Source organism: Sphaerulina musiva (genome assembly GCF_000320565.1).
Source record: "Sphaerulina musiva SO2202 unplaced genomic scaffold SEPMUscaffold_12, whole genome shotgun sequence".
Taxonomy (NCBI): Eukaryota; Fungi; Ascomycota; class Dothideomycetes; order Mycosphaerellales; family Mycosphaerellaceae; genus Sphaerulina; species Sphaerulina musiva.
Window position 1 is genome coordinate 579,891 of NW_016017394.1, and position 13,779 is coordinate 593,669.

Genomic DNA, 13,779 nt, shown 5'->3' on the forward strand with positions numbered 1-13,779 from the left:
GAACGCCAATACGGCGGATTCGACATGACACGATGCACGAGACAGAGGTGAGAGGTATGAAAAAATAAGGGTGGTTTTCATTGCTTGGTTGCTTTTTCTCTTGCCTCTTAAAGCTGAGCGTTCGTCCGTGCCAGAGTTGGTGTGCTTTACCCAACGGATTCCCTATAACAACAAGAAGAACCACCATCACCACCACCAGCACCATAACCATGAAGTTCCTATCAACAGTCTTCCTCTGCGCCCTCACAAGTGGTCTTGTCGCCGCACAATGCGACCTCGCTACCAATGTCTGTGAATACACCAACCTGTACTTGTGCAAAAGACCCTCCAGTGGCACTAAATATGGCAACTGCGGTCAAACAGCTAAAAACAATTGCGAATATGGCTGTCCAAGAATGGTAAGTGGTGAATTGATGGAATCGATATACGTACGTACGTACATAAGCCGTTCATTACTAATGGCTTTGTTTCTTCTTCTTCACCTTCCAGTGTGACGTTGGTGTTTGGGATGCTCAGGCGAATAGCGATCGTGGCGGTTGTGATTGCTATTGTGCGAAGTAGAATCGATGCGATGGGGGTTAGGTCTGGCGCGAGATGGAGAATGCTTCGGGTGGGAAGATGGAGCTGTGCTGGGAAGACCGTCTGGAGAAGTAATATGTGTCAGGCTCCCTGTGATGGACCCAAAGTGGCGTTGCGCCGCCGAAAACCAACGAATTCAAGGCGTAATTCTTCATGCCTCCCTTCAGTGGCGGCCACGACGAGGTCTCGCGGACGACAATAGATCAAAGGCCTCTCCCTTCGAGATCATAGTGGTGTGCATATTGATGAGGCCGCATTCTGCACTCAGCGTATGAGGAGTGGAATGAGAGTGATTGTGTACTCAGATGAGCGGGTGATGTTCAAGGTGACGAGGTTGTCGTGGTCGTGGTCGTTCGAGAAAATATCGAGACGAAGCAGGAGACGGGCGGTGGAGGTAGCTCAGGTACAGGTAGGCAGGGGAGGCACGTTGATATTTCCTTGGCAAGGCCGTCAAACTTCCACTTCATTTTCTCCTTTTCTACGATACCATTGACTATTTCAACGACAGGCCAGCCAGGTCATCATCATCACCATCATCATTATCATCCGGAGAGCTTCTTGTCATCTGCGGGAAGCGACACTGCGTTGGCCAAGCTGCATGTAGCATCGTTACCGTGCCGCAGTAGCGCGGCATACTGCTCTGGAACCCATAATCGAAGAGCGTGTAGTGCTGGAGAGTAGTCATCGCATGCAGAAATATCGGACCCAGATACAAGTAATGGCTCCCCTCGGTCCTGCAGTGTCATGACTGCATCCTCCCATCTCATAGCGGCCTTCACGATCTCTGGTAAGTTCAGGCTATCCAGGCCACCGCGGAACTGGATCATACGCCTCTGCGCAGGACGATGGAGATGGTGGACGATCTGCGGCTCGCTACCATACATGCTCTCATAAAATGCGAGACTTCCGACTGCCAGGATCAAGCCGTTGGATGCATGGCGATCGCTTGTGAGACTGTCGTGAACGGCAGCAGTGGTCTTCTGCTTGAGCACGTCGCAGAGTCGGGGGCGAACGACTCCTGTCTCGAGGAGGTGCCCAGCTGTAAATAGTAGCCTGGCATAGTAGAGAGCTGGCTCCTGTTTTGCATAGGTTGCTAGGCATTCCTCCCAGATCGCCCCAGACTCTGCACTGATGCTTAACGCAGACCACCACAGAGGGCTGAAGACTACCAGCATATAGTCTTCTACTGACTTCAGCATTGCCTCGAGTTCGAACGAGTCACCAGTGCTTGCAACAGTGGACCAGGAAGACGCAGTCGAGGGATCCGTCCAAACAGAGCCTTGGCTGCTTGTACTGGAGCGCGAAGGTGCAGATATTTGCCGAGCAGCGTACGCTGTATATCCATTCGGCGAATGGCTTATTCCATCGACCCCATGCTGCTGAACGAGCTCCAATGGGTTCGGTGCTTCGACGCTCGTGGTGCTCCATTCGGCTTGTGCTGGGGTACTTTCTTGGACGAGATTCTGCACGATGGACTTCTTGGAAGCCTTCAAGTCCTTTGACCTTGCCTGGCGGTGCTGTCTCGCAGTGACATGGCTACGGACTGTCTGGCGAGCTCTTTTGGATAGGAACTCAGAGGGGTCCGTGAAGGTCAGAAAGCATGTTGGCGTCTCGTTTCCCTTCCGCTTCAAATTGTCGATCCTGCATTTGACTGCTGGATTGGTATTGGTATAGCTACATGGCCTGCTATGCATAGCTTACAGCCAACTGACCAACTGCAGACAAGTCGAGCTGTTTGCACATTCACGTACCATTGTTCTAGCGTTACTGGTACTGTACGTGCAAGTTGCCACAACAGAGCCCCGGAGTTAGGGACGGAGGAGCGCTTAAGCTATGGGCATCGCTGGAGAACAGTGCACTCCTGCAGCATGACAGAAGTGGAGCATTGGAACGTAAGATGTCTTAGAGATGGCTAAGCTGGTGCTACAATCGATCGGCCAACTACGATTGGTCTTCGACGCATCAGATTGTTCTTGGCACGCATATGCATGAGATTGATGAGATGGGTAACCCAGCTGTATACTTGTGCAGCTCAATCCAAACTTCTGGTCTACAATTGGGAGTACTCGACGACATATCTCGCCATGGAAGTCATACAAACGCCCATTGCGCGAATTGGCAGAGCGCACCAGAATCACTCGCAAAACAACGCCTCATTTGAACGTTTCGTAGCGTACGTTGCACGGTTGCATCAAGCTCGATCGTGGTACTACGGAGGCATTGCTGGAGCGTCTCTAGCACATAAAGTCGTCCGAACTTTACTATGGGACTTGTTAGCGGAAGATACCTTGCTTTTTCAAGCTGCCATCTTCGTCTCTGGAACATTCAGTAATACCTGCGGTATCCCCAAGGAACAACTGGTTCACATGGCGCCTGCTCTGGCAGTGATGCGAGGGAGTTCCATGAGAGCGTTGAGAGAAGCAGCCTTCACCACGGAGCAAACGAGCTACAAAACTGCTGCCATAGCTCTTCTAGCCGGGTGGGAGAAGAGATTCGGAGATACGGAGAGCGCCGATGTGCACATGCAAGCCTGGCGTGCACTTCCTCTTCCCGAGCACGCGCTGGACGAAGAATACGTCTTGGCGTTACTCGATGTGACGTTCCAAGTCTTCCAGGACAGTCTCATCGAGCACGTAGCCTTTGAGGACGACGAGAACGAGACTCCCTCCTCCTCCTCCTCATCCTTCCTAGCTCCTCCCATCCGCGAAGCCTCACCAACCCTCCCAGCAGGTTTCTCAGGCTACTTCCACCCGTGGCCAGAATCCCAAAGTCTCCGCGCGCTCCTCTCTCAACTCACACAATATAATTTCACAACCCCCACCTCCGTCTCCCAAATCCGACAACTCTGCATAGAATTTCTCGCCTGGTCACCCTCCCATTCCCAAAATCTGACTCCTGTCCCCGAATACGAATCCCAATTCCACCCTCTCGAGCTCAAAATTCTCTATCACATTCGAGCTGCCTGCGTCTCCATTTCCGCAATGTACTTGCGCTTGGCGTCCGATTATCATCACGTCCAATGGATCGCCGACGTCGAAGAAGCTGTGCATGCGCATACAATGTCTTGTCATCATTTACCCACGAACGCATTGATGATGCCTCATCCTCCTCATCCTCATGGTGGTAATGACACCGCTAATATATCCCCTCCTCACCACGACCACATCCCCATAGCATTATGGTCTCGATGGATCATGTGTGTAGCAGCACGCGATCCCGCATCGGATGATTTATTGCGTGAATTAATTTCGCGGGCAGAGGGAGGGGGAGGGGGAGGGGGAAGGGGAGGGGCAGAGGGAGGGGGAGGTGGAAGGGGAAGTGGGATACGAAAATGGAAAGATTTGGAAAATTTGTTCAAGAAGAGATTTCTTTTACCCGAGTTTTTGGTCGAGAGGAGTCGAGAGTTGTATGGGATTTTGTTTGTTGATGATGGTGGTGGTGTCGTAGAATCGTAGATTTTTTCTTTTTTCTTTTTTCTTGGAAAAATTCCTTCTTTTGAGGGGGTTGTTTTCTTCTTGTATAGGTGAGGTAGGCACAGGTACGAGAGCCGGATTTTTGTCCCAAAATTCTAGAAAGAAGGGGCGGGCGTTCTAACTTGAGAATTTAGAGATAAGAGAGCTCCCGCCGAGGTATGGTATAAATGGTTCGTGTAGCTGTCTACCTTAGGTAAGAGATCTGATCAGTAAAGGGATTCTACGCGCTGGGGCTGGAGACTTGCAATGCGGTTGTATCGACAGGTATTGGGTGGGGGGGCTGTTGCACAAGTGCCGTCCTGACGCCCGGATGCTGAGTGAGACGAAGTATCAGGGGCACTGCGTCACTCATCATGTTACATTACGTGCCATTGAGGCGCACACGGTCCTTGAGTAACGAGATGTAGGTGGAATAATGTTCTCAAGTCAACAAGAAGAATTGCATTCATTTCGGATTGTAGGACCCAGAGTGGTATCAATCGCTAGTAAGTAGGTAGGTACAAGTCAGAAGACTTGGTCATGCTGGTTGAGAAAGCCGCCCCAATCGACGCTGTCTATGCAAACCCTGAGCACCTGGAGAGTCAAATGAGAACAGAGAGACATGAATCATGACATGCGTCCCGGAGCAGGGGAAATGTAAGGAGTGCTTTTCTGCCGCACCCATCCCACGCGTAGATCCTGTTGCCCGTACGCGTGCGATGAGAGAGCGAGTGTCAACCGACGTTCATGCTCACGCTTCAGCTGCGCCGTCGGCGTCGGCAGTCTTGGTGCCCACGCCGTCGACACGCTTCTCCGCTATTTGCTCTTCGGCTTCCTTCTTCATTGCGGAGAAGTCGAGGTTCGCAGTAGGAGTCTTTTCGGTAATGAGGGACTTCAACCACTTGTTCTCCATCTCGAGCTGCTGAACCTTAGCTTCATAGGAGGCAAGCTTGTCGCTCATTTCCCGTGTCTGCTTCTCCAAGGCTTGCTCACGTTGCTTCTTCTTGATACGGAAGCGGGCAGACGCGGCAGTGTTGCGCCGACGCTTGTCCTCCTCAGCAGCCATTCGAGATTGCTCTTCGAGGTCAGCAGAAGATGAAGCCAAGGCGACAGAAGCCTTGCGCTTGTCACCTGTCATGGGCGACTGGGCGAATGGCTGGGCTTGGAAGTTGCCATGCACGAGCGATGGTGACGGCATGACGGAGGACGGAGAGGTGACATTGGCAGGGAAGGTCTGGAAGTCATTAAACTGGTACTTTTGTCCTGCACAAGCAATCATGTTAGCATGTGCATGTAGGCTCGAAAGGAGACTTCAATGACGAGGTGTAATCCACTCACCATCCTTGGTATTGTCCGGCTCGAAGGAAGTAGGGTCTCCGAAGCCCGCAGCGTCTAGGTCGAGGAAGTCAACATTAGCGATGTCGAAAGCATCGTCGAAGGTGAAGTCGTTCTGGATATGACCCGGTGCTGGCAACTCGTTCAGGCCCTGCAGATACTGGGACACGTTGGGAGCCGTGCGGCCTGTGAAATTCTGCGACATGGCGGATGACAGGCAGTGATGTTGGTGGCAGTGAGGTTGCCGACCGACGGGTTGTATACCAAGAGCTGGTTGGTATTGTTGGCGCGGCTGTCTTTGACGCGCGCGGTTCTTTGTCCAATGGTATATGCGTGGCGCTCGTGGCAGACTGAATTAGATGAGCAACGGCCTCGGACAATGACTATTCGCGGCCCGTCCTCTCCCTCTCTCTCCCTCTCTCACTCTCTTCCTCGGTCTCCTTGTTCCCACGCTATCCGGTGTCGTTGTCGTCGTCGCAGCCTGTGACGACGAGGACCATCCACAGGCGGGTGTGGTATGGGTTCTGCGTGTGTAGGGTGAGTCTGGCGGTCGTCGCTGGGTGTACGGCGTGAGGGGTGAGGTGCGAGGGAGTGGGGTGTGGGTGTGGGAGGTGGATGTGGGTGTGTGGTTGTTGTGATGAGAGGGAGAGGGTGCAAAGGTGGGTGTTCAGTGCTAAGATTCGGTGGGGCAGCGCGCAGAATCATCAATGAAAAGTGGGCAGCCTGTTCACTTGCCTTGTTGCCGGCGGCAAATTCCACCCTTAGTCATTCGTTCCCTTCCCTTCCCTATTACCTCCTAGCCCCGGCTGCAGCTGAAAGATGATGAAAAGATCAATAATCAAGGCCAACCACCAAGGAATCTGTGAATCTGTCAACGGTGACACTTGATATTATCATTATGTTGCACAGCGTCTCACATGATGTGTTCACCCTGCCTTATTCTACTGATCAGTGAACCAGCCTGTACATGTAAGGAGGTATGCTGAACGATGGCTTCATCAATGGACTCAACTCTGCTCTCAAAGGCACCCGATAATAATACGCCACTTAAGTCCATCACTTCAACCACTTTCCGAAAAGACCCACTCCTCGGAAGTAGAAGCTCGACTCCTCACCGCAGATTCAACCTCCGTATTTGTTCGAGGTACCTTCTTTGTGCAGGCTGACCTCAGGTACGTTCATGCAAGCAGACGTCCAGGTCCGTACCTCCTAGGAGGTAGCCCGACTCAGGATGCTGTGCCATCTTCCTCGTACAACTCGTCGGAGCCATACCTCCGGCTCTACTCGTCGAGGTAGCTAAGGTACGCATGATGATAATTCCACGGGGAGGTACACGCACGCCTGAGTGACCAGATACCGATATACGCCCTCATCGTATAAGGTACGCACCTGCACGCGGTCTAGAGCGCCTCATCCACGCCCTCCGACGTGCCTTTGCAGCGACTACCACTCTCTCTCTCACTCACTCAGCATCCGCAGCTAGGGATAGCCGGGAAGTAGTACCAGGGGAAGCCCGTCTTGTCCTGCAGCACAAGCATGACATTTGCCTGAATGTCAAGGTCACATCATGTTGTTCTTATTATACTCTCTCTCTGTCTCTCTCTTTCAAGCGACTTTGTCCCAGGCAAAGTTGGCACCTGGCAGATCTCGCACTCTCAAACGCGCAACAAATTCTCGTATATCAATCAGCAAGATTCTGGAGGGACACGTAAACCGAGCCTTTGTGAGGGCATGCCTGCCAGTCGACTGACTTTGACACCGATTGCGGTATCTCGAAGCGCAGATTTCACGACGTTACTACTTGCTTCCTACCTCATGCATAGGTAGCATACAGCCAGTGCATCGCTTACAAGCACAATCCTGAGCTCTTGATTACCAGCATAGCAGCGCAGAGTCAGACTCCAGAGTTCCCGGTATGGATTTCAAAGCGTGGGGGGAATACCTAGGTACTTTTCCACCACTAGATGCTCACCATTAGCCGGCCAGCCGCCGCGGTCTGCGGATGGTCGGCAAATTCATGATTTGCTCTCTAGTTCCCCCGAGAAAAAGGAAGAAAAAAAAATCTACCTCCTATATAGGAGCATCCACGCGGAGGCTTTCCGGCCGTTTGCACTCCTCGTATCAGGGTATAAATAAATGACAAACCTTTTGAAGGTGCGTCGAAAAAGCAATCCCGGATGATGGCGGCCTCGCTGGGACAACTCACAGTAAGGTGACCTTCGTCACTATGTAGCGAAATAATCCGCTAGGATACTCACCTGAGGTCCTGAGCTGGCTTAGGCTTGACCGTATAGTACTTTATGATCGAACCTGACCTGATCAACAAGACATACCAAATTCCCTTGCAGTCAGCGAGGTATTGGCGAAGATATATATCTCTCAACTCTGGCCAATTATAACCCCAGTCAAAACTACGGCCGCTAGTGGAAGTCAGCGACGAGAAGGACGATCAGGCCCCGTCTACTCTGTCGATATGTCGATAGTTACTTTGTCGATAGTTTCTACCTACCTCAGGCTTATTATTGTTTTTATGTTTCAGGTATGTTCGAGGTAGCTATCCTGAAGGACGCGGGCATTGTACGTTTACCGCTGCTTAGGTACTACTCACTTCACGCCCGTCCTGTCGCCAAGAAGAGACATGTCTTTTGTTATTAAGAAATACCTCTATCTAAGAGAGACTTCGACCGACCCGGAGCACCTAGACGATTGCCGTACGACTCTATAAGTAACATCTACCCGAAAAGAAGATTTTTGGCAGCGATATATTACTTCTCCGCGTGCCGCCGACTTGATCCCAGAGGACGTTATCCTCCGTGGAATACTACAATGATTTCTCGAGCGTATTCGTTAGGTTCTGCCAAAGCACGGTGTTTAGCGCTGACATGCATTTTTTTGCGCGGAATAACGAGTAGGTAGGAGGCATGTAGTGCCATAGATGCGTTGGAAGGCTTTCTATCCTGTGCCTCCGCCGGCGAAGGGCGACTTCTGGGCTTTTCCGAGAATTCAAGGCGTTATAACTTATTCGGACTGAAATGGCATCCATCTAGACAGCGACTTCTTGGGCAAGAATTTCTAGGAGACACTGCTTTTAAGACTGAGTATGCGGACGGCTGATGACATATGCGGTATCATAGTCCAGAAGCAGAAGGTAAGCCTCGTATCGAGTATAGGTCAGTTCCTAGTCCTACCTACTCTTGCTCTACAGCATCTACTTTGGTCTGCTCTGCTACATGAACTCAGCTATAGCGACCTATACATCAAGAGACGTGTTTCAAGAGACAACAGCTTCAGCCTTTCAGGTTCTAAGCAGCACCAATTTCGGTCCTCCGGTACAGCTCCAGCCGAGCACTATACACGACTCCGCGTCGTACCCCAGTCCCCAGATATTATCAAATCTAACATGCGCCATGCGGATGGCTCCTCACTAGCTTGGAAGCGAGGCACATGTTAGATTGTGGGAGAGAGAGAGAGAGAGAGACTGTGTTGGCAGTATACGACGAGGTCATTGCAAACAGGTAGGAATATGCCTTCTTCCTCTTCTGCTTCTTCTTTTCCCAAATGCATGAAACCTTACAAGATTCCAATCTTCTCCTCCCACTATGCATCTTCTGAGTAGTAGCAGAACGCTACTCCTCCTCCTAACAACACTAACACTCCCCACCGCCCACGCCTCTTCCTCCTCTTCCAACACAACCACCGAACCACTCCTCCTCGCCAACCTCACCTACGGCAACTTCCTAGGCTCCTACTCCCCAGAATACAACATCACCTACTGGCAAAAAATCCCCTACGCCGCTCCACCCGTCGGTCCCCTACGTTTCCGCGCTCCACAACCTCCTCTCCCCGAAAATTCCAATGGCAGTACCACAATATACAACAGCACCCAACCCTACGACCTCTGTCCACAACGCACCGTAAACGGCAGCGAAGACTGTCTCTATTTAGGTCTCTATTCCCGTCCCTGGACACCTTCTTCTTGCTCATCCTCCTCAACACCCCTACGCCCCGTAGTCGTAACCTTCCACGGCGGAGCTTTTATTCAAGGTGGAGGAAGTTTTACTTTACCGCCTTCTGCATTTCCCATTCTCAACGTCAGTTCTTCTTCTTCTTCGGAGGAGGAGGGTGCTGTTGGTGGAAAGGAATATTCACCAGACATCATCTTCATCTATCCCATCTATCGTCTCAACGCCTTTGGTTTTCTCCCCGGAAAAGAAATCTCTGAAGATCCTGAATCGGATTTAAATGTGGGATTACTGGATCAACGGGCCGTGTTGCAGTGGGTGAGAGATTACATCGAAGTATTTGGAGGGGATAAAGAGCAAGTGACGGTATGGGGCCAGAGTGCAGGTGGAGGAAGTGTGATTGCGCAAGTTTTGGGAAATGGGGCTTCGACGGTTGAAGAAGAAGAAAACGAAAAGGAGGGAAAGAGAAGAGAAAAATTATTCCAAAGAGCATTAGCAGGAAGTCCCTTTTGGCCCAAAACTTATCACTACGATGCTCCCGAAGCACAAGAATTATATGATCGATTTGCCGAATTGGCGGGTTGTGGTAAAAATGGTAATGCTTCCACAACTACAACTACGACTACAAGTCTACAATGTCTCAAACAAGCCCCCGTCCAAACTCTCCGCGAAGCAAGTCTAGCAGTGAGTGCCAGTCACACATACAACACATCCTCCTACAGCTGGGCCCCCGTCATCGACAAAAAATTCCTCCTGCAACCTCTCAGCAGCGCATCCTCATCCTCATCCTCTCCAAACCTCCAACTCAACATAAATTCCGCCTGGAGCATGTACAACCTCCACGAAGGCGAAAACTTCCTCCCCCAAGGCCTTTCCAATTCCACAGGCGATTCTTATGGTTTCAACTCCTCTCTAGCATCCTTCAACCAATGGCTCCAAGGATACTTGCCCGGTTTGACGGAAATTGAACGGACCAAAGTGAAAGAGGAATTGTATCCGGAAGTGGGTATGGCGGAGGAGTTGGTGGGAGGTTATAATACGTCGTATACGCGAGCGGGGCTGATTTATCGGGATACGGTGTTGACGTGTCCGGGGTTGTGGATGGTGGAGGCGAGTGGTGGTGGAGGGGGAGGGGGAGGGGGACAGGGGGCGTATTTGGGGGAATATACGATTGATCCGGCGAAGCATGGGAGTGATACGGGTTATGTAAGTTTTTTTTGGTCTCTCTGTCTCTTTGTCTGTTTGTCTGTTTGTCTTGTGATCTGGGGCAGAACAACAACAACACTTGGGACGGAGAAACACCCCCCGAAACGAGATACTAATTCGATTCTTCACAGTGGAATAGAGTCAACGATCTCCAACAGACGGATAGATTAATTTACGAGGGCTACGCAGGCGCTTTCGCTTCGTTTTTCCAGACTGGTGATCCCAATGCATACAAATTGACGGGTGAAGACCAAGCTGGTGTGCCCGATCTGCGGGAGACGGGGATGCAATTTGTGATTCGGAACTCGAGTTTGGTGACGGGCGGGACGGACCTGTTACGATCCAGATGTGACTTCTGGCGGAGCGTTGGGGAAAGGATTCCGATATAAAGAAAAAGCAACAAAGGTGGTCTTTTTTGGATAAAAAAGCAAGCACAAAGAAGCCAAGCTTTTGTTTGGATTTCTCTCTCTACTTCTCTCTCATCGTCATGAACCGTCGTCGGATCCATCGATCTCATCATTTTCCAGTCGTACTAGTAATACAGACGCCAGATCCCTCGGCCATGCTTCCCGAGCACTTTGCGTAGCTCCACGGGCAGCCCATGCCTGGCTTGCCTGATGATCGAGGAGCTGGTGCTGGTGCTGCCGAATGTGTCCCGTGGACTCTATCTGCGTGTCTTCACAACCGGCAAATGTGGCCTCGCAATCAGGGTCTCTCGGCCAGAGGTCCTGCGAGAGAACAGTGCTATCCTGACCCATGCGAGGCAGTATGCCTACTTCAATCTGCCAGAGCATATTCCAAACGGTTCGAGAATTCTCGAAATGGGCAGCGCTCATGAAGAGGGATGTCAGTCTGATTTCGATACACCCTCGTCTGCACTGCACGAGTTCTTCCGTCGTGTCGACAAGGGTCGTCTATAGCCTTGCGCTTCCACGATCATTTGCACTCCTGCTCACGCGCCCTGATCGGACTCTGCTCTCCGAAGCACTGTTATCACCGATCCTGCCATTCGAGTGGCGGGCATCTCGTGGCTGTGAGCGTGATAAGTTGAGGCCCATACTCATCCACCACTCTTCAGGCACATCGTCGCGAGCAGCAAGGCGTTCGACAATTCTGCGCATCGAATCCAGGTCCTGCACGTCGCCACTCATCAGTGCTTCAGACACTTCGCGCTCAGAGCGGGCGGCAGGAGGCGAGACGGGATGTGCCTGTGGACCGTCTCTCGACACCTCCGCTTGCCAGGCGTCGGCGGGATCGTCCGTGCCATCGTCTGAGAGGGGTCCATCTACAGGTCGAGCTTGATATTGAGGTGGAGGTGAACGGGTCCTTGTCGCAGTGAGCGCACTTGCATGTACGGATCCCAGCGCGTCAGCGGTAAAGCGACGGAAGTAGTCACTGATCTGACCCCTCGTCTCATGGACAGCGTCTCGAATTTCCTGCCCATACTGCTCAGGCGCGGGTGGAGCAGGTTCCGCGGCACTCTCGCTTTGTCGAGCACGTCGTTCGCGCAATTGTCGTTCGCGCAGGCGTCGAGTGGTGTGGAGCATGTCCTGGTAGTGACTGCGGTCCTCGGTAGAACTGTATCGCGTCGATAATACGCGCGTCCTGCCTTCCTCGGACTCTAGCGCTTCTTCGATCAACCGAAAGCCGATATCGACTCTCGCAGGCTCGGTGGCCAACGCAAATCGGTTCCCGTCCTGTTCTCGGACGCTGTGGTGATGCGCGATCCGTTGTCGGCCTTCCGGCGTGCGCATCTCGTGGTAATAGACATTTTCTGCAAATCGTTCCGAGGTGAGAGCCTCCTCTTCGGTGCAAATCTGATCTTCCTCGCTGTCCTCGCAGTCTTCGCCGGAATTCTCGGGGTTCTCCGTGCTATCTCTACTCGGCTCTGTGAGTTGTGTACTACTGCTGGAATCATTGAATGATCGGCTCGCAGCGGCACTTGCAAAACTACTTTCCGCACTGGGAAGCGATTCATCGGGAGTAATGGTGGTGCGCATAATCTCCCAGCCGTCTTCGGAGGCCGGACTGCGAATGCGGTCTCCCAGACCATTGATGGGAGAGTCCGGTCGCCATGCATTGCTCAGAGGATGCGCTCGGCGGATCGTGGGTCGGTTGACCGTGATCGTATCAGAGTCCGACGTGAACAAGCTGTCCTCTGCCGATTGCTCGTGCGGCGGGGTTGGAAGCGTGCTGCGCCGTGTGTCCTCTCCATCTCCGGGCTGTGGTGGGTCATGTCGGTGCATAGGCTCGGGTGAGCGTAGTATGCGCAGAGGTTCGCCAGGATTCAGCACGATTGTATGCATGGGTTGAGGAGGATCATCATCTCGGTTGGCGGGAGGTGTTGGCGACCTTCGCAACGCGCGGTTCTCATCGGACTCGGTATCTTCGGTGATTTCCACCATGGGAAGGCCCCTATGGCCATTCCAGCTACCGGTGAGAGTAGGCTGACGAAGCTGGCGTGGATGCTGTCGCTGACGCTCGGCGCCGAGCTCCATATACTCATGATATCTGCGCCTCGACCTGCCAGTACTGGCGTCCTCTTCCCAATAGTTGCGAGACTCAGGCACAGGAGGCGGCGGCAGAGAGCGGCCACTGCGAATTGCGTCGCGGGTGTCGCGCTCATTTTGAGCAGCCTGGCGACCGCCGGCAGCCTCGAGGAGCGTGGATATGGACGGCACACCTCTTGTGTCACCGCGAAAGCCTACCGAAGGCGGAGGCGACCGCTCGAATCGAGGTGGCAGACGCGACGGCTCGCGGTGCAGAGTGGCGCGATGTGTCCTGCGGCCATGCACTGAAGGGCGCCTCCGGATGCTCGAGCGCAAACATGCTGTCGGGTCCTGCTTGGTCGCCTTCCCGGCGCACTTCTTCTCGTCTGGATCGCGCCAGATTCTTGAAGTCGCGATGGAGTGTCAGCGTGGAGTTCGAATCGTCTCGCAGCGTTTGTGGGTTTGCAGATTGGCTGGGTAAGTAGTGGCTCATGCGCGCGCGCGCAAGCCGGTCGCGAGCAGAACGCGTGCGCGACTAGGCACGAGCGCATTGAGGATTTGTGTTTTCGGGGGCAGACCTACGGAAGACCCATCGTGGAGAAGAGAGACGGCGAGGATAAGAGCGCGGCGACGGCGACGGCGGCGGGGCGGAAGAGGCGGTGACGATGGATGGTATGATAGGCAGTAAGAGATGCTGAAGGCGACTGGCGCGAGGCCTGCAGGCGACCAGATGGGGCGGAGTGGAGCGGAGTAGAG

At 52.8% G+C, this 13,779-nt stretch overlaps 7 protein-coding genes across 7 annotated transcripts; 3 read left to right on the forward strand and 4 right to left on the reverse strand.

Annotated features, from left to right (window-relative positions):
- The first annotated feature begins 78 nt into the window (after nt 1-78).
- Nucleotides 79-610, forward strand: SEPMUDRAFT_128778 (uncharacterized protein). The gene is made up of 2 exons (XM_016902231.1): nt 79-385; nt 437-610. Exons 1-2 carry the CDS (start codon nt 210-212, stop codon nt 492-494), a joined length of 234 nt encoding a protein of 77 aa, XP_016756541.1. The 5' UTR covers nt 79-209; the 3' UTR covers nt 495-610.
- A 703-nt stretch (nt 611-1,313) lies between these two features.
- Nucleotides 1,314-1,658, reverse strand: SEPMUDRAFT_26466 (uncharacterized protein; the record flags this gene model as incomplete). The annotated part of the gene is made up of 1 exon (XM_016908412.1): nt 1,314-1,658. A coding segment is annotated over one exon (345 nt), but the record flags the coding sequence as incomplete, so codon positions are not given.
- Nucleotides 1,659-2,487: 829 nt separating this feature from the next.
- SEPMUDRAFT_121206 (uncharacterized protein) lies at nt 2,488-3,783 on the forward strand (the record flags this gene model as incomplete). The annotated part of the gene is made up of 3 exons (XM_016901669.1): nt 2,488-2,548; nt 2,611-3,623; nt 3,754-3,783. The coding sequence occupies 3 exons, from the start codon at nt 2,488-2,490 to the stop codon at nt 3,781-3,783; spliced, it is 1,104 nt and encodes a 367-aa protein (XP_016756543.1).
- A 544-nt stretch (nt 3,784-4,327) lies between these two features.
- SEPMUDRAFT_152092 (uncharacterized protein) lies at nt 4,328-6,001 on the reverse strand. Its single transcript, XM_016907238.1, has 2 exons — nt 5,370-6,001; nt 4,328-5,294 (listed from the first exon to the last, which is right to left on the reverse strand). The coding sequence occupies exons 1-2, from the start codon at nt 5,569-5,571 to the stop codon at nt 4,783-4,785; spliced, it is 714 nt and encodes a 237-aa protein (XP_016756544.1). The 5' UTR covers nt 5,572-6,001; the 3' UTR covers nt 4,328-4,782.
- A 3,075-nt stretch (nt 6,002-9,076) lies between these two features.
- Nucleotides 9,077-10,923, forward strand: SEPMUDRAFT_17910 (carboxylesterase; the record flags this gene model as incomplete). Its single annotated transcript, XM_016908302.2, has 3 exons — nt 9,077-9,760; nt 9,794-10,534; nt 10,666-10,923. Coding segments are annotated over 3 exons (1,683 nt in total), but the record flags the coding sequence as incomplete, so codon positions are not given.
- Nucleotides 10,924-11,019: 96 nt separating this feature from the next.
- On the reverse strand, nt 11,020-11,370 carry SEPMUDRAFT_121209 (uncharacterized protein; the record flags this gene model as incomplete). Its single annotated transcript, XM_016901670.1, has 1 exon — nt 11,020-11,370. One exon carries the CDS (start codon nt 11,368-11,370, stop codon nt 11,020-11,022), a length of 351 nt encoding a protein of 116 aa, XP_016756546.1.
- A 78-nt stretch (nt 11,371-11,448) lies between these two features.
- Nucleotides 11,449-12,780, reverse strand: SEPMUDRAFT_54430 (uncharacterized protein; the record flags this gene model as incomplete). The annotated part of the gene is made up of 1 exon (XM_016909296.1): nt 11,449-12,780. One exon carries the CDS (start codon nt 12,778-12,780, stop codon nt 11,449-11,451), a length of 1,332 nt encoding a protein of 443 aa, XP_016756547.1.
- Between the last annotated feature and the right edge of the window lie 999 nt (nt 12,781-13,779).

Coding starts and splice junctions, on each gene's coding strand:
- SEPMUDRAFT_128778 (XM_016902231.1), top strand. CDS start 210: ATGAAGTTCCTATCAACAGTCTTCCTCTGCGCCCTCACAAGTGGTCTT. Junction 386..436: donor AAAAACAATTGCGAATATGG/CTGTCCAAGAAT, acceptor ATACGTACGTAC/GTACATAAGCCGTTCATTAC.
- SEPMUDRAFT_152092 (XM_016907238.1), bottom strand. CDS start 5,571: ATGTCGCAGAATTTCACAGGCCGCACGGCTCCCAACGTGTCCCAGTAT. Junction 5,295..5,369: donor GCCGGACAATACCAAGGATG/GTGAGTGGATTA, acceptor TTGCTTGTGCAG/GACAAAAGTACCAGTTTAAT.